The sequence below is a fragment of the Silurus aristotelis genome (genome assembly GCF_946808225.1).
Source record: "Silurus aristotelis genome assembly, chromosome: 11".
NCBI lineage: Eukaryota > Metazoa > Chordata > Actinopteri > Siluriformes > Siluridae > Silurus > Silurus aristotelis.
Genome location: NC_139584.1, coordinates 20,293,878 through 20,318,327, shown reverse-complemented (window position 1 = coordinate 20,318,327; position 24,450 = coordinate 20,293,878). Strand labels below are relative to the sequence as shown.

The 24,450-nt window shown below is 36.8% G+C and overlaps 2 protein-coding genes and 1 long non-coding RNA gene across 3 annotated transcripts in view; 2 read left to right on the top strand and 1 right to left on the bottom strand.

Moving 5' to 3' along the window:
- The window catches only part of ralgps1 (Ral GEF with PH domain and SH3 binding motif 1), a 110,132-nt gene that overhangs the window by 28,843 nt on the left and 56,839 nt on the right, over positions 1 to 24,450 (bottom strand). The gene's annotated exons all lie outside the window — the stretch shown is intronic.
- On the top strand, positions 3,711 to 6,375 carry LOC310733415. Its single transcript, XR_014535727.1, has 2 exons — positions 3,711 to 4,546; positions 5,278 to 6,375. It is a non-coding gene; the product is annotated as an uncharacterized lncRNA (long non-coding RNA).
- On the top strand, positions 10,373 to 23,898 carry angptl2b (angiopoietin-like 2b). Its single transcript, XM_083554519.1, has 5 exons — positions 10,373 to 11,157; positions 15,312 to 16,204; positions 19,910 to 20,103; positions 21,118 to 21,388; positions 23,246 to 23,898. The coding sequence occupies exons 2-5, from the start codon at positions 15,349 to 15,351 to the stop codon at positions 23,443 to 23,445; spliced, it is 1,521 nt and encodes a 506-aa protein (XP_083410645.1). The 5' UTR covers positions 10,373 to 11,157; positions 15,312 to 15,348; the 3' UTR covers positions 23,446 to 23,898.

The window sequence follows — 24,450 nt, the reverse complement described above, 5'->3', positions numbered from 1 at the left end:
TAATATTCTGGATTGCATTACGTACAGTATACAGTATAGTCTAGATGACTCAAATGTAGCACAGTGCCAGGTGATATCTACAGCACATCTGTTTCTTACATTTAAAAGATTTAAAGTAACTGACATAAAGACAAATCTTAAAGAGACCAAAAATGTGAGGGCTGACAGTGCAGCTAAACGGGCTGATTTATGAGAGAGCTTTTGGCTTCTGCTGTGACTAAATTTCTTCTTTCTCTAAAAAGTTAGAACAAAAACACCCCCCCCCCCCAAGTAAAAGCTGAATAAGTCATCCATTCCACTGAAGAATGACATACACCATGCTGGTGTTCTCTGCACACATGGTGCTCACATTTTACACGTGTCACCGAGATCTCATTCCTGCCCTTCACTGGACAAGGCGTTGCATGGAGAAGCACATGCAGAGCTTCAAAAACAAGCTACCACACCTTATAAATTCATATTACAAGACTTCTTACTTCTTACATAACTTTAATAAAACTATGCTGTCCGCTCTAACCTTGGAAATAATCTAAATTAAATGACATATACTGAGGGCAGCAGACTGTAAGTCTGGTACCCATGTGTGGAAAAATCCAAATAAGAACTGGCCATTGGCTTTTAGAGAAGCAGAATAAAGGTAGGCAGTAGTCAGCCAAAAAGAAAAGAATGCCCTTCGGCTGTTTCACATTAATTTCATTTGCTATTCACATTCAATACTATAACTATAGAACTTTTGTCCAAATGTACAAAAATGAAAAGGTCTATATACAATAAACACACACAATTATATAATGTCTTATATAAACAATAGGTGAAATTGTATAATGCTTTTATCTGATAAAGAACTTTAAAGCTGTCAATGCTGACCTTTTTTTTTTTTTATTTGCTCTCAGTCTAAAGGAACACTGCCTTTGCTTTTAATTCTGCATTTGGTATACCTGCAATGAAACACGAGTCAAAGTCTTGAATAGGTTCTATTTGATGCTCAGGTTGTTGCTTGCACTGCTCCCATCACTGTCCTTTGGTTTAGCACATTAAAACCAGTAGACCTGAACCCAAACATGGATAAAACAAAGCACACCTTGTTCTATGAGGCTCCACAGCTGGAACCAGGAAACAGTGTGAGTGTGAACATCAGTGCCAACTATGATTTACTGCTGGTTTTTTTTCCCCTTCTAAAGTGTATTTAAAATATATACCCTTTTTGGTGAATCATCAAGATCCAGGTGCATATAGTGCAAACTTTTTAAAGTGTACAAAAGGTTCACCAAGTGCTGGCAGCCTGACAGAAATAAATGCAAAGTCCACTAGATTTTGCATTGTGATTGACATACCAGGAAAAAAAAATCTGAGGGATTGTGGAAAAATGAATTTAAGCCTGCTATTTTCCAACATCCAAGGGAATGCATTTAATAGTATAACAATTTTTTTTTTTTCCCGCAGAGTGTCAGACCAAGCTGACATGTCCATTTTCCCTCAGAGATGCTTAAATAAGTGCTGTTGGCAGTTTTATATTTTTTATGGAAGGAAAAACATTCAAAGTACTTTGGCTGAAGTCTTATCCAATATCTGGTTTAAAAAAAATATATAAAAAAATCTGAAAAGGAATGAATCAATTTGTTGTTGATATCTGTGTGATTGAATCTCATAAGAATGGTTGAGTCATATTAGTTCATACATGCTCTCTTGACATTTTCCTTTTAAAGAAACATCAATTTTGTTTAATTTCTAAGCTTCTATAATCAATAAATTTAAGAGAAACAAATGTACACCTCTCAATCGCTTATAAATGTTTAAGGGGATTCTCTTTAGACCTTCTTCATGTTCAGGTCAAACATCAAAATGAGTGTGATCTCATTGACTTGGACTGTGGCATGGTTGCTGGAGCCAGAAAGCCTGGTTTGAGTATTGCACAAACTGCTGATTTCCATAAATTTTTACACACAAAAGTCTCCCGAGTTTACACGGAATAGTGTGGAAAAACAAAAAAACATCTTGTTGATAAAAGAGATCAGAGGAAAATGCCTGGACTAGTCTGACTAGAAAGTAGAGCTTACATTAGAGCTACTCAAGTCAAATACCCAAATACTCTTTCAATAAACAATAACCACTAAACCAGTGGTGGACGAAGTAAACGAAGCATGAATTCGAGTAAAAGTAGAGATACAGTAGGTGTAATATTACACCAGTAAGAGTAAAAGTGCTCCCTGTAAACTGCCCCTTAAAAAACTATTTTTTAAAATTGTATGTTCATGCTAAGTAGATACCACCAACTGGCAATGACGGCTCTAGCTTGAATGACGCCCTGGATAAACGACGCCATGACCAAATGTCTCCCCCATTAATTAGTTTCAGCCCCTCTCTGATTCAGCTAGTCACTGGATGAGTAAGACATATTCTCAAAACAGTCCACAAATTTGGATACATTTCTGAGAGCTCCCTTTCATGTCTAAATATCACCCTAAATGCATTTATTACACAATTAAATACACATGTTATTGTGCACAATTTTATCAAACTTTTAGAACCCAGAACCAAACAACTCCCTGGCTAATTGTAGCCATAAGATACATACAACATCTATATACTTATAATATAGCTAGACTAGTTAGGTTGTAATTGTTTTGTTGCAAGCTACACACATTATTATAAACTACATACTATAAATTATAACATTATGCAAGCTAAAATAAATAGAATTTGTGGTGAGAGTAGGGAGCAGGTTGAGAAGAGCCTGGAGAGGTGGAGGTATGCGCTGGAGAAAAGGGGAATGAAATTCAGTAGGAGTAAGACAGAGTACATGTGTGTGAATTAGAGGGAGGGCAGTGGAGGGGTGTGGTTGAAGGAAGAAGAGGTGGTGACGGAGTAGGAGTTTAAGTACCTGGGGTCAACAGTGCAAAGTAATAGAGAGTGTGTTAGAGCAATGAAGATTAGAGTGCAGGCAGGGTGGAGTGGGTGGAGAAGAGTGGCAGGAGTGATTTGTGATAGTAGGGTATCTGCAAGAGTGAAAGGGAAAGTTTATAGGACTGTGGTGAGACCTGCGATGATGTATGGTTTAGAGACAGTGGCATTGACTAAAGGACAGGAGGTGGAGCTGGAGGTAGCAGAGCTGAAGATGTTGAGGTTGTCGTTGCCAATTTTCATTGGGAGTGACGAGGATGGACAGGATTAGAAAGGAGTTTTTAGAGGGACAGCGCATGAAGGACCTTTTGAGGACAAAGTGAGAGAGGCCCGATTGAGATGGTTCTTACATGTGTGAGGGACATGGGGTATATCGGTAGAAGAATGCTGAGGATGGAGCCGCCAGGTAGGAGGAAAAGAGGAAGGCCAAAGAGGGGGTTTATGGATGTGGTGAAGGAAGACATGCAGGTAGTTGGGTTGAAAGAGGCAGATGTAGAGGACAGAGGGGTATGGAGATGGATGATCCGCTGTGGCAACCCCTAATGGGAGCACCAGAAAGAAGAAGAAGAAGAAGAAGAAGAAGCAGTTAAAATAAATATTGTTGCACTATGCATAAAAGCATAGCAGGCAGCACAACATAACCAAAGTGGTATACAGTTTCTATTTCATGAAATGCATTAGCATATACTATCCTCATAACAAGATGAGTAATAGAGCTGCATAAACAACTTTTATCTTATGCGTGTTCCCACAATGATTACCTACAGAACTGTGACAATGTTTAAAGTGATTGAGATCATACTGTCCCTGCAGGAATGTCCTCTATAACTTGCCAAGGAAAACAGCATATGATGTGACATGACATGTTACTGCATGCTCCAGCAATTATGCCTCTTTCTCTTGTTAACAGAGACTTTCTTATAGTTGCATAGTTCTTCAGGGCAAGTGTCATGTCATAGTTGTTTCGTTTTGTGGGTGATAAATTGTCTGGGTATAGTCAGGGTTAAAAGGTGACAGAATTGATGGAAACTCTTCATAGAAGGTGTATTAAGAATAGTAGTTAGATTTATTTTAGCTTTGACTATCAAGTAGTCTGAGTAGATTGTCAACTTCTGGAGCCTCTCAGTCACTTTTCTGCTGGAGCATGAGGTACAGACTTGGGACACTTGGCTTGTTAATTAAATTTAACTTTCAGTGGGAACAGGTTTACATCTAGAGAAGATTGGTTTTCTTCTTTTTTTTTTTTTTGCATTATAATGAGATTCAATTGTGCAGACATTAGGCTCACATTGCTTTCTCAGATTTCCAGAGCTTTATTGTTGCATCAAACTGAATAGCTGCTGTGAATATATATTTAATATAAAAATTATAGATAAATAGATAAAATACTAAAGTTCTTCTACATGTCCTTAATGTAGTTAAGTACACCTGGTAGCAAACCAACAAGATTTTAGGTGTAAAGTAACTGCCACGAATACTTTCCCATTCCTCTTTGCAGAACTAAATCAGTTTGACATCTTTTGGTGAATGTGGAGATTTGTATGCTTGTGCACAAAGGACAATCCACCCAAAAAGTTAATAATCGGATAATGTTATTGCTTTCAATCTGCTGATTTTTAAATGATGCTGCTGCTAGGAAACTACCGTAATTTCCGGACCCATATATAAGCCGCACCCACTGAATTTGATAAATATTTATATTTTTAACATAAATAATAAGTGTCTACACTAATGTACTTTACACAGGCTTTAACAAAAGACACGTTACACATGGTGTAAGGGGTGACATATGTTGCGCTTCCTTTAGGAGCATAGCGGTATTTTGGGAATAGCCTGCCACTGCATTTTTTCTGTATTACTGCATGTGTGTGAGAGGAGGATTATGTCCTTATTATTTTCTGATGCTGATTTCTATGTTTCTTTGACTAACCCATAACGCTGTTGCCAAGAAAAATAAAAAAATACGAGTTTTGGAAACCTGTCTGTGCTTATATGATTTCTGTTGCAACTGGAGTTAGCGAGCTCTCCCTTCACCCAGACTCAACACATTACAACGGCTTGTATCTAAACAGTAGCCTACCAAGTAAGTCATTGTTCACCGTCTTCCTCCTTCCTTTCACAACTATTTCTCTCGAGAGTTTATCTTTTAGCATCGTCATGCGTTTAATAATCACCCGATGCCGTGCACCTCAGAACACAGGTGAGGTGCGTTTTTTCGTTTCCGTTCGGATATTTCATTGGTCTAATGTTATGGGGCTCAGGTTTTTGGCTTGAAGTTTGTGAAACCAGGATAAACCCAGGAAAAATTCATAAATAAGCCACTTCGTTGTTTAAGCCGCGGGGTTCAAAACGTGGGGAAAAAGTGGGGGCTTATAGGTAATTTTCAAAGATGTTCAGTGTGCACCCCAACAACGTTTGTTGGGATAGTACTTGCCATGGCACAGACCTTTAAACGTCGCCTCTCCTGAAAGACATGGCACTAAAGTCTACTGAAACACATATCTTTCCACCATTGTAATGTGACACACTCAGATCCACATATATCTTTGTGCAACACATACAGCACATGCACAAACAATTCTACTTCTTTCTATTTTACCTTTACTAAAGGCATGCAGGTGCAGATTGAATAGATTATTCATCTGGGGTTTTCACACACTCCAAATCATCATAAGGACTGATGGAAAAAGCCATAGTGGAAGCAACATGCTCTAGTGTAACATGTATGTACATGTCAAAGAAAGAGTGCTGTTACTCAGTGGTGACTCAATTATGCATTGTGTGTTGTCATGGCTACTGCTTTTGTAAATAATGCATTAGCATTTATATTCATTCACTCGTTAGATGATTTTGTACAGTGTATGTGCCTTTAAAAATATATCTTATGGGTGTGTTCTTATTCAGGCATGCAGAAAGCAATGGAAATATGAAAAGTGTGTGTTTGTCATGACTTGTCATGAATAAGAGACTTACAATGCAAGTAAGACCACAAAGAAACAGTTTAACTAGCCAGCAACACTTGACCTCACAGCTTGAATGATGTCACTGATTTTCCCTTGTTTATTTAGCTATAATCAGACTCTTTCATTTGGCAGTCTCTGCGTCACCACTAATCTGATCTCTGGAAAAAATACTGACGCAGGGATAACTGTTTTATGATCCAGAACAAGCTCTTAGGGAGACATCATAAGACTGTAAACTGAGGACGATTAGAGGATATAATGACAGCAATTCTTAAAACAGGTGCTTTCTTCACATGAGCGATCATTCTTAAAAAACATGACAGCATGACAGGAGACATGTCATTTTAAACACATAATGGACTATCACATAAACATAAAGAACAACGTTGCATAATGGACCTCTTATCATAGCATACATTTTTGCCATTATATTATAAATAAATATGATTACTAAAATGAAACTTAAAAATAAAATTAGATCAAACAAATAAGATCAAATATAAATACAAAAGAATGAACATAAACCAAAAACCACACAAACAAAAATATAACATAATATAACCTATTAAAACCAATAATAAATAAATAAAATGAGAAAAAACAAAAAAATGACCCTGTGTTTTTTCCAGGTTTTACCAAGGATGGAAAATTTGAAGCATGTGCCTGCAGCCTTATGCATGATCAGGCAATCACAAGAGGTTCAGGGTTCAGGAAAAAAGGATACTCTTCCTATGTGAGGTCAGTTTACATGCTAATAAAATTATGCCATGGAAAACCTTTCTGTAAGAACAAGTTTTAGCAAGAAATCACCTGATGCCTTCCTAGATTCTTAACTTACAAAAGCTTCAGCATAATATCTTCTTTTCTTTGAATAAGAATTTACTGTACTAAAACTCTTACTTCATGTAGTACTCTGTATGGATGTGTATGTGACAAATAAAATGTGAATTTGAATTCAATAAAAATTTCACTATGCTAAATGGAGTTTGTTAGTAACATATAAATGCATGTAAAAAAAAAAAAAAAAAAAGAGCAAACTTCATTATACCCTAATAGGATTGAAAAGTAATCAGTACACTTTAAACAACAAAAAAAGTCAGCAAATGTCAGTCCTTACTACTGTAGATGTGAACTCTACATTTATCAGATTAACAGACAAAAAAATATGGTTTGATTCAAGATTTTATAATAAGATTTTTAGATAAACAGGTATAATATTGTGGGTGTGTATATATATATATATATATAAATACTATATTTCTGAGTTCAGTTTTAAATTGAACATTATCTTAAAAAAAAAATAATAAATAAAAAAAAAAATCAAAGTGCAAGTATAAAATATAAGCAAAATAAAAATTTAAAAGGCCCTTCTTTTTTGGGTTTGTCCATTTAGTCACAAGAACATTAGTGAGGTCATACACAGATGTGAAGAGAAGGCCTGGGGCTTATTCAGCATTCCAGTTCATCCAAAAGGTGTTTAATGGGATTGAGGTCAGGCGTTTGTATAGGACACTCACGTTCTTTGACTCCAAATCTGACAAACCATGTCTTGAGTGGTAGCTCAGTGGTTAAGGATCTGGGTTACTAAACAATAGATCAGGGTTTAAAAGCCCCAACACTGCCAAGCTGCTACTGTTAATCCTCTTTGCACCAGTCTTTTTCATCATGGATGACCCTGCATTCTGACCCCTGCATCATAACAAGCTGGATTATGCAAAGACCAATTAAAGCTACTGCTTCTTCATAGCTCTCACAGTGTACACAGTGAATTATCATGCCAGAACATGCCTGGTCCTCTACAAAGGAAGTTGTTGCATATATACTATACAATTGTATGCTTCCAATTCTAAGACAACATTTTGAGGAAAACTCACATAATGTGAGGTCATCAGTCAAACCTTTGGTCATACTGTGTATATTTTTTAAAGTCATTTTACTTTAACTGCATTTAATGATTGTAGATGAATGCATTTTGTTAATGTAAACTATTTATTTATTTATTTTTACACTTTTCGATTAGCCATGGAAAGATTCGTAAGCTACAATGCAGAACAGTGATTTGCATTTTTGACAGATGGCACAGGCTATTATGGAGAAAGAGAAATATTGACATTAAGAAGTATTTTTTAAATTCTAATGCTAGCTCAATAACTCAAGGAACCTAAAACTATATCGGTCTAAAACTTTCTGGGGAGGTAGCAGAGTAGAAAAAAAACTGATGGATGATGGAAAAGCATTCTGTTTTGTGGTTGGTGCATGGTATTATCCAATAAACTGCTGTGACCATGCTTTAAAAAAAAAAAGGTTACTTTAAAGGGGTTAAATATAAAAGACCACCTAGTTGTTGTATAGGTTGACTTCACCAGTTTTTCTTTAAACCCCGGTCTGCTGTAAATTTTCTGAAAGGCGTCATAAGAAAAAAAAAAAAAAAAAAGAAAAAGATGCCATTATATTATATATAATTAATTATTATATATCTTCATTACTCCATTATTATATCCCAACTATATGAAATATAAAAAACAGATTTTTAGCACCTTTTCTCTGAAGTCTACTGACCACACTAAAGCGTGTGTGTCCACTTGTGGCTTTGTTCTTTTCCATCTCACCAATCAAAGCAGAAGAAACAACTTCAAGAACAGATGTGCATAGCTTTCCTACACATCTTATTAAAGCGCTCCAGTACATACTTTCCACACAAAACTTTACTACTTCTTTATGGAAAGCCATATCAGGAAGCAGCATATAATTATTTCCAAGTACCTTGGGATCACAGATATTTGCCTCATCCATGTGACCAGAGCGCTTTTTTTTTACATACCTGCCATTCTAAAAGGTACTTCTTTAGAGCCACAACACAAAAAAACATGAATTATTTCTAAATGGTTCTGGAGAATAAACATGATTTACACCATGCTTGACAGCATAATTTTGGAGTCAATTTGTTCAGCCAAACAAAGTATACAACAAAAACTGAAAAGATAATTTTGAAGACTTGTTCATTCCGACACTAATACATCAAAATGCAGGGTTAGTATATTTGAAGACAATATAAAACCATTATTGTGTAGTATACTCAGATTGACCAATAGACCTTGTGCTGCCAGTTTATTAGGTATACTGGCTCTAAAATCCAACAAACTTCAATAGTTCTAACCCATTTTAATAGTTAAACATTTACAGTCATTGTACAGACACTGGTGCAACAAACTGGTTCGAGGTTTGAGACAGGCAAATATTTGGCAGTGAAGTTGCTTTTGAAAATTCAACTCTGAATGTGGTGGTAGTTCAAAAAGAATACTTTATACTGACTGTATGTAACGATACATATAATTTTAATCGCAGGAGTTCAATTTATTTTCACCTTTAATTACCTCATGATCACTACATATGCTAAAGTTCAATTCTGTACAAGTAACGTGATAAAAATAATACCTAAAAATCAAATAGTCATTTGGACAGATATATATCGAATGGTGTTAAAAAGATATCTGATTCTTAAGCAACTCCTGTCAAGTTTTCCATTATAAGACTGCTGCAGTGCTAGGAAATGCACTCGTCAGATTACAAAAAAAAGTGTTGAGGTCAGCCGATATCATTGTACGCATAAAAAGAATGTTTCCATCAAGCGTGTCTGCTAGGGGAACATCTAATGAGTAAGTCTCTTTATGAGTGGGTCTGTTCAGACAGGGTGGGAAATGGGGGGGCTGCTTGTAAATACCCTACAACTCACTGCCTGTTTTTGAGAATTAGAGCTTTTAACAGCACCAGCAGAGACTCTGCAAGATTTATGGGCCGGCTACCTAAAGCTCCTTAACTCTTTCACAACACTAAAATTTTAACTAAAGAATTTGGTATATACATCAGTATTTGGTATATTCATATATATGCAGCACTCATTATCTCAATTGATTGAAATGTAACTCTGTGGGGGAGAAAACCCTAACAAAAAAACAAACAAAACATGAATCTTGTATGAAAGGTATGATATAGTCAAACCAGGCTTTAAGTTTTAATTACATTTTCAATGTACAATTTTAGCCAGCTAACAAGCCTAATAATAATAATAATAATAATAATAATAATAATAATAATAATAATAATAATACTATTAATCCAGTTTCTTTTCCTGCCACTACTAAACTGTCTTCATGTTCCTGACCAACACTAATCTTGTCACTGTGACTTGAGATGAAGAGGTTTTGAAATGTGTTCAGCATTTACAGCTGACAGCCAACAGTACAAGAATAACCATAGAGAGAATAGAGGTGAGGGGTTGTTTGTGCGTGTGTGTGTGTGTGTGTGTGTGTGTGTGTGTGTGTGTGTGTGTGTGTGTGTGTGAGTGTGAGAGAAAGAGAGAGAGAGAGCGAGAGAGAGGGTAAGAGAGAGTGAGAGAGTGAGACAGACTAGATGGGTGGGGAATTTGTATCATAGATGCTGTTGTGCCAAGAGGCGGGACACAAAGGAGAAGGGGCGGTGCTATCAAACATTAGTTTTCAACATTTGTTGAGACATTGTAGGAGAACAGTTTTTCATTTAGGGCAGAGAGATACACATAAAGAGCTTATGTTCAATGGAATGACAGAGGTGATTCATTTATCTGAGAGAAAGTGACAGCACATACTCTTACTCTCTCAGGCACCGACTAGCTGACCCTGGGTGATTCTCATGTCTCCTCAAAGCACTGAGGAACTTCAAGCAGCTGCTCTTCTCTGCTACGGAAAGCCTGGAGAATATCTAAACCGACTGTCTTTTCTTATTCTTTTCTCTTTGGAAGGCATTCTCTGTTCCTGGACAGCTCCGGGTTCCTTTGGGATCCCACATTAGAGGATCTATTTACAAAACAAGGACTTCTGTAAAGCTCAAATTCTCTTGCAACCAAGATTTTTTTGGATCTAAATCAAAGGCCACCGGTTCATATTTTTATTTCCATTGCACAGGACTTTGCACATCCCACAGGTTATTTGTCTTATCCAATCAATTTTGAAGTCTTCAAGCGGATTGTAGTGTGTTTAGGGCTTTCACAGCCATAGAGTCTCCAAACACACAAAAGCTGATTAATTGGAGGCTTGGGAAAAGCAACCTGTCTACACTAAAATATAGGACACATATCCGCAAACAGCAGGAGATTTACACACCGACTATATACAGAGAGCTCGGGAGAGGAGAGAGGGTGAGGGGGATTCTAGAGCCATCACAAGCTGTAATGACTAACAGAGAGACATTGTAAATCTTCCTTAAAACGTCTGCAGGATACTGAAGCACTACTGCTGAGGAGGGGTGAAATTATCTGGTAAGACTACCATTTGCTTCATTCTCTGCAAATGATAATGGGGTCACAAGTCACAACCATGTAATTTTGCTACATCAAAAAAAAAATAATAATAAAATATACCAATTGCATGGTATTTACCCAAACCGAATATAACCGAGTATGAACACTTTTTTAAAATTATTTTTAAACTTTGTCCTCCTATAAGGAGCGACTGAATGCTGGAATTCAGTTAAATACACAGGACAACCCACCCACCAAATTTTAGGGTTATACTCTTCTGATGACCTGATTGAAAGATCTAGGTCAGATGTGCAGTAAAAGAGTCTAGGAATACACAGCTTTTTTTAATCAGAGATCTGCATACAAATGCCTGGATATAGTACGCTATAATTAAATCTAACCTTCACCCTTAACCTTAAATTCTTGAAGACAACACCCGCAACTTCCCCCCAAACACACAACAAAATAGATATATACAGACAGTACTCCTAATAGTGCCCACCAGTGTGTCTTGTATCCTCAACAGCATGATCAGTGAAAGAAATGAAAAGAGAGGGAACAAAAGCATCCACTGATGCAGAAAACAGTGTCAAATTATTTGATAAGCTCAAGATAAATAAGTGATTATGATGGAGGTCCCGAGAGAATGCAGTTCTAATGCTGCATAGTTATAAACCAGAACAGGATGAAGGAGCTGCGAGGGACTGTTTTATCCTTCAGGAAGCTATGTCTAGCTGCAGTGCTGGAGAGACCAAGGTGGGGTGCAGGGGGGCGATTACTGAATTAAGCTTTGTACACTTTGCCAGGGCTCTGTTTGGATAAGAGGGTTTTAGGAGGTCACTGTGGCTTATCAAAAAACAGCATCCTGTCACTTGCATACGTGTCAGAGCAGAACTACAAGTGCAAGTGATATATTCAGTCGTTACAGTCGCACAAGTTAAATTGAAGACAACACTTATTAAAGCAGGTATGAAATGAAACATGATTACATGCTCATTTTGTCCATCTCTGTAAATTTGATGACATACTTGTTAAGCTAAAAAAGCCTGTTTATGGCTGATTAGTGCAGTTAGATTTTTAACACTGCACCTGAGAGCAAATGTGTGTGAAGGTAACAGCATGAGATCACTGATTTAGGGGTTTGAGTCTCATCAGCTACTACATGTTTGTGTTGGAAGGAAGGAGATCTCAGTTTGCTCTAATGAGCAAGGAGGCATTTATGGAATGCTATGCTTAAGTTTAAATGAGAGGGAAAAGTTGTGAGAAGGAAGGAAGGAAGGAAGGAAGGAAGGAAGGAAGGAAGAAAGAAAGGAAGAAAGAAAGAAAGAAAGAAAGAAAGAAAGAAAGAAAGAAAGAAAGAAAGAAAGAAAGAAAGAAAGAAAGAAAGAAAGAAAGAAAGAAAGAAAGAAAGAAAGAACTAGTAGTTATGCCCACTCACCCTCTAATTAGCAACTGAAACACAGCTGCACAGACACCTCAGGGTGAACTAATGGAATTTTCTTCAGTCCACTGCTTGTTCTGTGTACTCTCCTGAGACCAAGATTTAAAAGTTAAACTGAAAGGTTTCTTTTGATACAAAAACACTAAACCATGTTTTATTGCTTTACTAACTATAAAATATATATATACGTTTTTATTTTTACCTTTCCCTGAATGCCAATAAGCCTTAATAGAATGTGCATGTAGTCACTGGTTACTGTAGACTGATAAAGAGAAACCACCACTGCTCATCACTGTGCACGAAGACACACAAACGCTGAGACACACACACGATTTATTTCATTCTGTTGTGTTTCCACAGTTGTGGGTTTACAAACAGTTTATAAAGATTTCTACATAAACACAAACCACACACATAGAAATCATGTTCCTCAAAGCAAACATGAATCCACACATATTCAACTCAGAGTAAAACCACAACTGATTTACAGTCACACACAAGCATTGCCTCCAGGCTGGCACTAACTGCTATGGGAGATCTCATTGGTCAAGTAACACTTTCCTCCAGTCCCCTCTAGTTGAGTGTTCAACCTATTATTATGCATCTATTACAACTGCTGTCAGGGATTTCCTCCATGTGCCCCCTGAGAAATAGACTTCCCGCAAAGGAATGCCATTTTTTTTTTCCTTTAAGCACAAAAGTGGAAAAACGGATGAGATCATGGTTGTTCTAGCTAGAATTGTTTTACAGAAAAGGGGAGGGACTGTGGAGAATTCTGTTTTTTTTTTTATTTATTTATTTATTTATTTTTTATTGTGAGACTGGTATATAGCACTGGTCCCATTTTATTAAGACGAGTTGATGAATAACTAGACCCATGACAATTTCCCTAGATCATGCATGTTCACTTTCCATGCAACACTAGATCTCATCCCAACCTCAATCTTGGTTATCACTACAATTACACATCTGTCTTATATCCTTTTTCTGTTTTTATCCAGATGTGTTTTCGCAACCCAATCATCTGTAGTAATATTTAATACTAACCTTTTTTCTACTTTTTAACATGGAGTGCATGGATGATGCTGGCTATAGTCCCGGTTTTACGACGATTTGCAAAGACAAAGCACTTTGAACACTCCCATCCTTCTCTCAGAGGATTCCAAATAGAGCCTAAGGTCAAATTTGTCTATCTTTTGATCAGAAAAAAATATGACTGGTGGTTTTGATTACAAGACTAGGGAACATGAGAAAACATTTTAACGGATACTTTATATTTCCAGCTCAAGTGTACACAGCATTCAATAAACAACCACTATAAAATGTTTGGGGAAAAATACTGAGCAGTTCAAAATATTAAAATATCCTATTTACAAAAGAGAACAAAAACTCTTAGATAGTGAATATTGTCAATATTTAAATTACCTAGCTTTACCTCATGTCCACAGGTACATGTGAATAGAAAGTTATGTGTGGTTGAGCATTATTCTGTATCTTTATCCACAAGCAGCTTTACATTAAAATCCCCAACACAAGGTTTCCTTCTTAAAAGAATTGTATTCTACCCCATTCATGTGTCTAGGTTCATAATAAGAAACCATTGTCAAGTCAAGTTAAAAATGTTGATAAACCTAAACTGCCAGCGCAAAACAGTCAGTGACAGACTAGATCACAGATTACTGATTACTGCAAGGTTTGGTTGGAAATCATAGGTAACAACATCTGTACTTTTCATCAAAGTGTCACAAAGTGTGATCTGGTCTGAACTGCAGACTGCATCAGACTTTCCACTCCTTGTGAGGTTAAGGCCTAAAGTCAAAAATAAGAGTTGGCTTCTGCAAACACTTATTGGTGTGGCAGATTGCCAGATCAGAACAATGCCAGGACATCTATACAAACAAATTCGCATGACATCATTCAAAAACAGTCTCCAATCACTTAGCAACTAGATTCAGAGTCTTATCTGTTGCAGTGTGAGGGCCGCTTTCTGTAGAACAAGATGACAGGGACAGACTGCTTTAAGGATGTGGAGGACTTTTATGTATTATAGTTACTCAGACCATGTTATCTGCCTAATCTAATGACCCACTGCAAAGTCAACAAATGCTGAACCTTAAACACTGATCATAATCTGTCTCATCTGAAGCTTTAAAGAATGTGGTTTCAGTTTAGAATCTGCAGTCAAGCTAAGAACTTTCCACACTAAGGTCAAATGACAAACCAAAATCCTACAAACAAACCAATACTTTCCAACTACACTTCTCACTTTTTCCCCAACCAGTTGTATAGGAACATGTCTAAGCTACCTTCCTGTCAAAAAGTGTAACCCATCATTGTGGTCTGAGAGCGCCTAAGATGGCATTAAAACAGAAGTAGCCTGAAGTCAACCATCTTAGTCAACAGGCAAAAGTGGCACATTGTCCATCTGGATCAGAGTAGTATGCATTGTATGGATTAAAGAAGCATACATAGACAAGTCGAGCTGAAAAACATGCTGTGAAATGATCTAACAAATTATTCAAATGATTGTATCCAAGTACAAGTTTACTGAAGACTTTAAAGAATGTAAAGTTTGGTGCCAGCTGTGGAGTTTAGTGATATGTACTGGCATTTCACATGGGGAAAATTCTTGTTTCTGACTGTTTTACAGGTTTTTCCTCTTCCTTTTTAAACTGCCCCTTCTCTTGAATTCCATCCCCTTACCTCTTACACTCCCCCTTATCTTTCACAGGAGCTCACACCACAATTAGAGGTGTGTTGGTGTTACCATGGAAGTCCCTGCACTGGTCTTAATGGTTTTGCTCCTGGGGTGTGACCTCTTCCCCTTACTGGAAGGCAGCACTGGAGTTCAAGAGTTTGACAGCAGCGATGAAAGCCCAGAGCCTGGTTTCCTTTCAGGTACACGCACCCGCCGAGCCCCGGAAGTCCCTGATCAGGACAAGTGCTCCTATACTTTCATTGTTCCCCAGCAGAAGGTCACAGGTGCTATCTGCGTGAATTCAAAGGAGCCTGAGGCTGTACTGGAAAACCGGGTAAATAAACAGGAGCTGGAACTTGTTAACACTGAGCTCCACAAGCAGAAAAGGCAGATTGAGACTCTACAGCAACTTGTGGAAGTAGATGGTGGCATTGTCAATGAGGTGAAACTGTTGCGCAAAGAATCACGCAACATGAACTCACGCGTGACACAGCTCTATATGCAGCTTCTCCATGAGATCATCCGCAAGCGAGACAATGCATTGGAGCTTTCTCAACTAGAGAACAAGATTTTGAACCAGACATCAGAGTTGCTGCAACTTTCTAACCGCTACAAAGATTTGGAACATAAGTACCAGCATTTGTCATCGCTGGCAAACAATCAGTCTGCTCTCATTGCTTTACTTGAGGTACAATGTCAGAAGGCGCCTCAAGTGGTGGCACCTAGACCACTGCCCCAACCCCAGCCACAACCTCAACCCAAGCCTTCTACACCTAATAACAAGCCATACCAACCACCTGTGTATAACCGCAACAACCAGATTACCAATGAGATCCAGAGTGATCAAAATCTTAAAGTGCCACCACCTCCATTACCTACCATGCCAGGTGGAACTCATAGCCCTTCTACAACCAACAAGCCCTCTGGTGAGTTCCAGTTTTTACTCTTAATCTATATTTATAATAGTGGGATCATTAGACATTTGCACTGTTTAGAGACTTTCCAGTATAAACCACAAAAAGACAACTGTGGGTGACCAAAAATGATTTCAGTTTGCTGAACATTCTGGAGATGAAATGTTATTTCTAGTAATACAGTATCATGATCTCAAAGGTTGTACTACAACTGGTAAACCTAAGGAACCAGGTAACAATTTTCTTAAAACTACTAGAGTAGTAAAAAAGACAATCATTCTACCCAAAGCCATGCAATAGTCAAACAGCAATCCCAAAACTAAACCCAACAAAAACATTAACCAATAAACAAAATACCAAATTTACTAATCCTTCTAGTCAATTTGCTAATTTATTATACAAAGATGTACTTTAACAGACTTGTCAACAAGCCACACCAAGTGTTCACGAAACCTGTTTAAACCTGAAAAAAAGGCAGTGGCGGCTTACGTTGTTCAACCTGCACATCTGTGTGCAGTTTACTTTTGTTTACACAACAGTCTTTGTAATATAGTGCAGCCTTTGTATCAGTTCAGTGTTGCAGAGTCTGCCTACAATTAACAATCAGAATTTTAGGCATTTGTTAATCTGCAGAATTAGTTTGTGTATTTTTAAATTAACTCTGTAAAGTAAAATATTTAAATGAATCTGTAGTTTCTTCATCATGTTTAAGAAATCAAATCAAATCAAATTTTATTTGTCACATATACATACATACAGTGTAAGACATGCAGTGAAATGCTTATTACGAAGGTCCGGCATGAGGGAATAGGATGGGGAGAAAAATAATACAAAGAAAAAGAAGACTGATAAATAAAGTATAAAAACTATATTAAATAAAATATAAGAATATATAAAGATTATATATATAAGAAAGTGCATAAATGCCATAAATGCTTATGGCAGTAAACAGTGAAACAGTAAACAATAAACAATTTAAGGTGGTTTAGATTGTCCATAAAGTGTCCGTGTGCGGTATGGTGTGGTGTAAAGTGTCCATAAAGTGTCCGTGTGCGGTATGGTGTGGTGTAAAGTGTCCATAAAGTGTCCGTGTGCGGTATGGTGTGGTGTAAAGTGTCCATAAAGTGTCCGTGTGTGGAATGGTGTGGTGTAAAGTGTCCATAAAGTGTCCGTGTGTGGAATGGTGTGGTGTAAAGTGTCCATAAAGTGTCCGTGTGCGAAATGGTGTGGTGTAAAGTGTCCATAAAGTGTCCGTGTGCGAAATGGTGTGGTGTAAAGTGTCCATAAAGTGTCCGTGTGCGGTATGGTGTGGTGTAAAGTGTCCATAAAGTGTCCGTGTGTGGAATGGTGTGGTGTAAAGTGTCCGTGTGCGGTATGGTGTGGTATAAAATATAAATTGCACTGTGTTGTGCGAGTCCAGAGTTTAAAGTGTCGTGGTGCGAAAGGTGAGATATGTACAGAATCACATTTTAGTGTCACATGACATTTATGGGTATATGTATTTTGCCTATAGGTGGCTATATATGAGAAGCAGTGTAATCTGGTTTATAATGAGGGGATAACAGTAAGGAAAGGTTTGTTTTAGAATACAAATAGTACTTTCTGACCAGTATTGCCTACCTACAGTACTTCATATGAATTTCTGTGACTTCATGTCTAGGCAATAAAAATAGAACTTAATTGTTGGAGAGTTACAGATACCAAATGTTAGGGAAAGTGTAGAAAGGTTAGAAAATGCAGCCATTTGTTTCCTTACCTATGGTAGACACCTAAAGCTATTTTCTATTAAAAAAAAAATTATAAATAAAAATAAAATTTAATTTCAAACCATATTGGATGCATTAACATGAAATAAGTCTAAACTAAATAGTTAAACTAAAATGTGCAAAAGAACAACTAAAATATTGAATGTGAAAATCGGTAATTATATATTTCTATCTATTTAAATATATCTATTTTTTAATTGCACATTTTTAGAAAAAGTCTGTGTTGTGGCAACCAGGCCATGCTGGAAAATCCTCCACAGCCAATTAAACAGGGGAGGAGGATTCCAGGAGTAAAGTTAAAAAAATGCTGATGCACAGGTTTGTGAAAAAGCCTAGCAGGCTTCAGGATATTAAGCCAACAAACAAAACAATCAACTTACATTTGTTTTTATAAATACTAACAGGACAAGTTAACTGAACTAATACTGAGCTAATGCTGAACTTCTTTCACACATATGAACAGGCAAAGAACATTTATATTCACCACTGATATCTAGCTTGTGGGGTCTGTCTTAAAAAGTGGGAGCAACCTGAAAAAACTGAAGATAATAAAAGACAAAAGATAAAAGTAAAATAAATGTTTTCAGTCTCAAATCATGCATTACTTAATACAGTAAATAGCCATTAGCAGTAAACAATACTGATCTAATTTATATATACAGCAACAGACTCTCTGGCTTATAAGATTCATTACAGACACATCAAACATCTCAAAAACTGTTTGTAAATGTCTTCCCCCAAACAAAATGTGTTTTTCCAAAACTTTTGGAATGTGTTTTGAGATGTTTGATGTGTCTGTAATAAATATTATAAGCCAGATAATCTGTTGCTGTATATATAAATTAGATCAGTATTGTTTACTGCTAATGGCTATTTACTGTATTAAGTAATGCATGATTTGAGACTGACATGCATGTTTAACATGCAGGAAAAAACAAATATTAAGAGCACACAGGCAGTAAAGTAGACAAAGACACATTTAACACAAAAGTACAATTTACCTAAACACACTTTTTTTTTTTTTTTTAAACCTACACAAATATTTTTATTTTTGTGTGCACCTGCCCATGACATTTACTAGCAAATCGTGTTGGTTTCATTATTTTATTTAAAAAAATTTGGTTAAACAAACTAGTAGCTTAAACGGGTTATAAACAATGAATAAAAAATAGTGTAAATGTACTGATTTTGTACTGGTTTTCCCAGAAAGCCATTCATATTTACTCAGGGTTTGGGACCTTGGATGGAGATTTGGTATACTGTGATTCGAAAGGATAGGAGTTAAAACTGAGTTATAACACCACATTAATGTTAATAAAAAACTGCTAAAATCGAAGAGAATGCTAAAAGCTTATGGTTGCATGAGCTTTTACTACACCAACGAGCAGAAGAAATAATTTTTTTCCTGAGGATGCAATTTTAGGAGCTTGTATGAAATATTATTTATTAAAAAATATGGAGCTTGGATCATTTTTGACAGATTGACATAAAACCATTAACTTGACTAGGGAGCTTTAATAATGGGAAATGCATTAATCAAATTGCAACTGTTGCACTGTATTAAAGTGAGTCCATTCTTCAGCTTTCATGTTGTGCTTGGCCTCCAGAATGCCGGCATTTTCCAAGGCCAGAAATGGCAGCCAACATCAATGGCAGTGTTGTGTTGAGAGATTTACCAGCTGAAGAGAAAAGGAAACAAAGGCATAAGCCTTAGTAGATCACTGTGGGCAGCCCAGTGAAATGGATTAAGCCCCCATACTAAAGTAATCCCCAAATTGGAATGAGAGCTCAGGGGAATCCCACAAAAATAGTAAAACGCTTCTTTAAAAGGTAGAACACTGTAGGAGAGGGCTATGAATCAAAATATGGAATATGAATGAAGCACTCAAAAGAAGAGTCTTTATATTAGTCATTTCCCTCTCAGATGCACAGTCATTTCTTTTTACCTTAGGCCCCTGGAAAGACTGTTTGCAGGCATTAGAAGACGGGCATACCAACAGCGGCATGTACCTAGTGAAGCCTGAGAATACCAACAAGCTGATGCAGGTGTGGTGTGACCAAAAACAGGACCCTGGAGGCTGGACAGTTATCCAGAGACGCATGGATGGTTCAGTGAACTTTTTCAGGAACTGGGAGACATACAAGGTGAGAGCAAATATATCTTGATTTTAATGGATAATTCAATTTAAAGGATAAGCTTATTCTGATCGTTTATAATGCACCGAAAAACTAAAGCTTACTCATACTTTCTGCTGCATGCCAGTGAAATAAAATAGTGATCTTTGATTAGCTATGGCTGCTTTCTGACGCTATGGCCTATTCAGCTCATAACCAACATGACTCCATCTATCATGACCAACAGCTTCTGATTATGTGATCTGATTTAGATAATCTGCACCAGAGGTTGTTCACCAACCTTTGTAAATCAGAGGAGGGTCTTCAAAGAACATATGCTAAACAGAACTCACCCCATTCTAAATAGCAAGCCATTACCTGAATATGTAACATTATATCTACAAAAAGAAATAGGAAATAACCCATAAAAAACCCATACCAAATCTTGGATAAGGTCACAAGCCTTGCAGTGGGATAGGTTAAATGTATGGTAAACCTCACAGACAGATTATTTTAAAAGATATAAGCTGAATCTCTTCCAGAATTAACAAAGGATAACTGACAAAACAGGTCTGTAAGACATGCCTGATCATAGTGGGAACACAAAATACAAGTGTACACAGGCAGAACGAGTTTACTCTGATTGAAAGCATATGAAGACTGATAAAAACCATATGCATAAGAAATAAAGAAGCAGAGGCTAAATCTCTAGAACCACGCTATCCTTACATCGATATACATGTAGAATGCAATATATTTTTCTGAACCTTACCCTTAATTTTTTTATACTTATAAATTGTACAGGGAAATTTTGCAAAAACTTTGTGTATTAAGGCATTCTATTTTGCAGATCATACATCTAGGTGATCTATTCTCCAGCATTTTATAATATGCATAATAAATAGGGATTAATAAGACAAACAGTCAAGCAAAAAATCATGGGCAATTTCACGATGGCTCAAGCTTTTAATTAAAGAACTAAGCACTATGCTGAAGAGTAGGATGTTAATAGAAATTAATTTTTGTCTCTTTTCACTTTCACAGCAAGGCTTTGGGAATATAGATGGGGAGTACTGGCTGGGGCTCGAGAATATTTACTGGTTGACCAATCAGGCCACTTTCAAACTCCTCGTGACTCTGGAGGACTGGGCTGGGCGCAAGACATTTGCCGAATATGCAAGCTTCAGGCTGGAACCTGAGGCCGACTTCTACAAACTACGAGTGGGACGTTACCATGGCAACGCCGGTGATTCTCTAACCTGGCATAATGGCAAGCAGTTCACCACACTGGACAGAGATCATGATGCTTACACAGGTTGGGACTGGATTTTAATGATTTATTGAATTTATGCTAAAGTTCATGTGTGTGATATAGTGCATGATATAACAATAACAAATTGTCTGAAGAAGTGTTTAAAAATAAACTAGAGGCAAACCCAATTAAACAATAAGTCATCTAAATGAGTTCCACAATAAGTACATTAAAAATAACACCATGATTTACCTAGTTACAATTTACAAATGTCATGTTTACATAATAATAACCAGTACAGAGTTGGGATACACTATGCATCAAGTAAACAGTCCGTTGTAAAAATGTATCTCAAAGCAGAAAAAATAAGTAAGCATAAGAATCCGAGTGACTTTGACAAGGGTGGTCGTTTGCTAAAAGACTTGGGCAGTGCATCTCTAAAACAAAGATACACAAGACAAAGTGCTGAAAAAGTTAATGCTCACTATGATTGAAAGCAGTCAGAAGCCACAGTGCATCACAGTCTGCTGCATATGGAGCTACGTAGCTGCAGAGTGGTCAATAATGCCCTGGTCAATGTTTTCGCTGAAACATTTTGCGGCCTGGCATTCATGTGGATGTTAATTTGACACATACTATTTACCTAAGCATTGCTGCTGACTAACTAAACTCTTACATAACAACGACATTTACTAATGGCAGTAGCATCTTTTACCAGGTAAATCTGCCTTGAAACACAAAATTTTCAGGAATAGTTTAAGAAACATGACTTTGCCACCAAATTCCCAGCTGTTAATCTGATTTAGCATCTGTATAGGATGTGTTGGATAAACAAGTTCAATCCATGAAGGTTCCACCTTAAAACAAACAGGACTTAAAGGATCCACTGCTAAAGACTTAGTGCCAGAAACCACATCACATCTTTAGAGTTCTTGTAAAGTCTGAGCTGAGCTGAGCTGAGCTGTGCTGAGGGTCTGAGCTGTTTAAGCAGCATAATTTTAGGCAGGCAGTTTTAAGGCAATGGCTAATTATTTTATGCCCCCCCAAATGCAAAATTCAGTATATATGTACACAGTATACTTTAATTTCCGGACTATTAAGCGCACCCAAATATAAGCTGCACCCACTGAATTTGACAAAGATTTGATGAAAGACAGTGTCTGTTACACGGCTTGTATCTAAACAGTAGCCTACCAAGAAAGTCATTGTTTAATGTCTTCCTCCTTCCTTTCACAACATTTTCTCTCCGGAGTTTATCTTTTGGCATCGTCGTGCGTTTAAAAATCACCATCGGTGCAGCTCAGAACACAGGTGAAGTGCGTTTTTTTATGCCCAGTTGTTTTCAGCATGACGAATGATTCGCATTTCCTGTTGACAGTCCGAGTGAGCGGCAGGTCAAACGTCAGAGGAACCTCGTCCATATTTATGATGTGGTGCGGCCCGATTCAGTGGGAGCGCGTCTGATTTAATATAACGAATTTCATTGGTTCACCTGAACCCGTTCGGCAATTTCATTGGTCTTATGTTATGGGGCTCAGTTTATTGGCATGAATCTTGTGAAACCGCCAAAAACTCAGGAAAAATCCATAAATTTGCCACTTCATTGTTTAAGCCGCGGGGTTCAAAGAGTGGGGAAAAAAGTAGCGGCTTATAGTCGGAAAATATGGTATATCTAGTAGAAATCAATGCATACAGTCAGATGCATAGGAGAACATGAAAAAGTGTGTAGTTGTTTAATTTGTGTGTTTTTGTAAAATTTTTAAATGCTTTATGTCATCAACTTTTAAAAAATTTTTTTTTAGAAAATATTACATTAATTCTCATTTTTATATTTATTAAATGAAATCAAATGTACAGTTAGTATTGCAATGCTGGACACTTGTGTAGATTCAGTATGAATGCATTTTATTTTGCTCTCAGGTAACTGTGCTCACTATCAGAAGGGAGGCTGGTGGTATAACTCCTGCGCTCATTCCAATCTGAACGGTGTGTGGTATCGAGGTGGACACTACCGTAGCCGCTACCAAGACGGAGTGTACTGGGCTGAATTCAGAGGAGGAGCCTACTCCCTAAAGAAAGTGGTGATGATGATCCGCCCCAATCCCAACACTTTTCACTGAATGGCATAAAATGTCTAAGGAACAGACTGAAAACTAACCCTCAACCTTCACACTAATACAAATGTACCCTACAAAAAAAAAAAAGTAAGATGTTTATATTTATGGTAAAACTTTAGGTTGATGAAGGGGCAACTCCCCATATGTACTTGTCATCAGAAAACTGTATGGCTTTCATATATTTCACTTGTCTTTTCTAGTGAAACTTGTTATTATTCTGCCTTTGTTAAACTAAAAAATGTAAACACCATGTGTTCTTGTTTAGTACACATTATAATTGGACATCTGTTCATATGGAATACGTTCATTTTTTTTTTAGTTGTCATGTTAAATATGTAGGAGAACAGCAAGGAATTAGCTGTACTAGGCTTTTAAAAAATATGTGACATAAGACACAGGATGTACAATCTAGTGATAGACACATTATGCTCGTTCATTTCATATATATATATATATATATATATATATATATATATATATATATATATATATAGTACGGAATATTATCAATTTCATTGTTTGCAAATCACTGTGCACTTGCTTGAAAAAGTATGCATAAATGATCTGCAAAACCAGAATAAATTTAGCTGACGGTTCAAAATTAGTATAGCTAGTAGAAGACTGATACCAGCATGAGTCTGTAGAAAACTGTCTGAATCTGAATTGTTGAAAATTTGAAATTGCTGAAAATGTTATTCAATTAATGCCACAGTCTTGTTGTATATACTGCTGTTAGCAATCATAAATGCCAAAGAAATAAAAAGCCAAAGAGAAAAAAAATATTACTTCCACTGCCTAGTTTGAGTAAGACAGGAGATGCTACCTATAAAAGTGAGATTTAATATCCACAAGTTCTTCTAAATTACACAAACTACATAACAACAGACAGGCAAAGCGTTCTGGTGCTATCGAAAATAAAGAGTTCCTATAAGACATTTATCTGGTACTTATTTATAGTTTAGTTTTTTTTTTAGTTTTAAAGACAAATTTAAAACAAAATACTGCAAC

Bases quoted from the DNA above. Each gene is read 5' to 3' on its own strand.
- angptl2b (XM_083554519.1), top strand. From the start codon at position 15,349: ATGGAAGTCCCTGCACTGGTCTTAATGGTTTTGCTCCTGGGGTGTGAC. The intron at 20,104-21,117 runs GTGAGAGCAAAT...TCACTTTCACAG, and splicing joins GGAACTGGGAGACATACAAG to CAAGGCTTTGGGAATATAGA. The intron at 21,389-23,245 runs GTTGGGACTGGA...TTTTGCTCTCAG, and splicing joins AGATCATGATGCTTACACAG to GTAACTGTGCTCACTATCAG.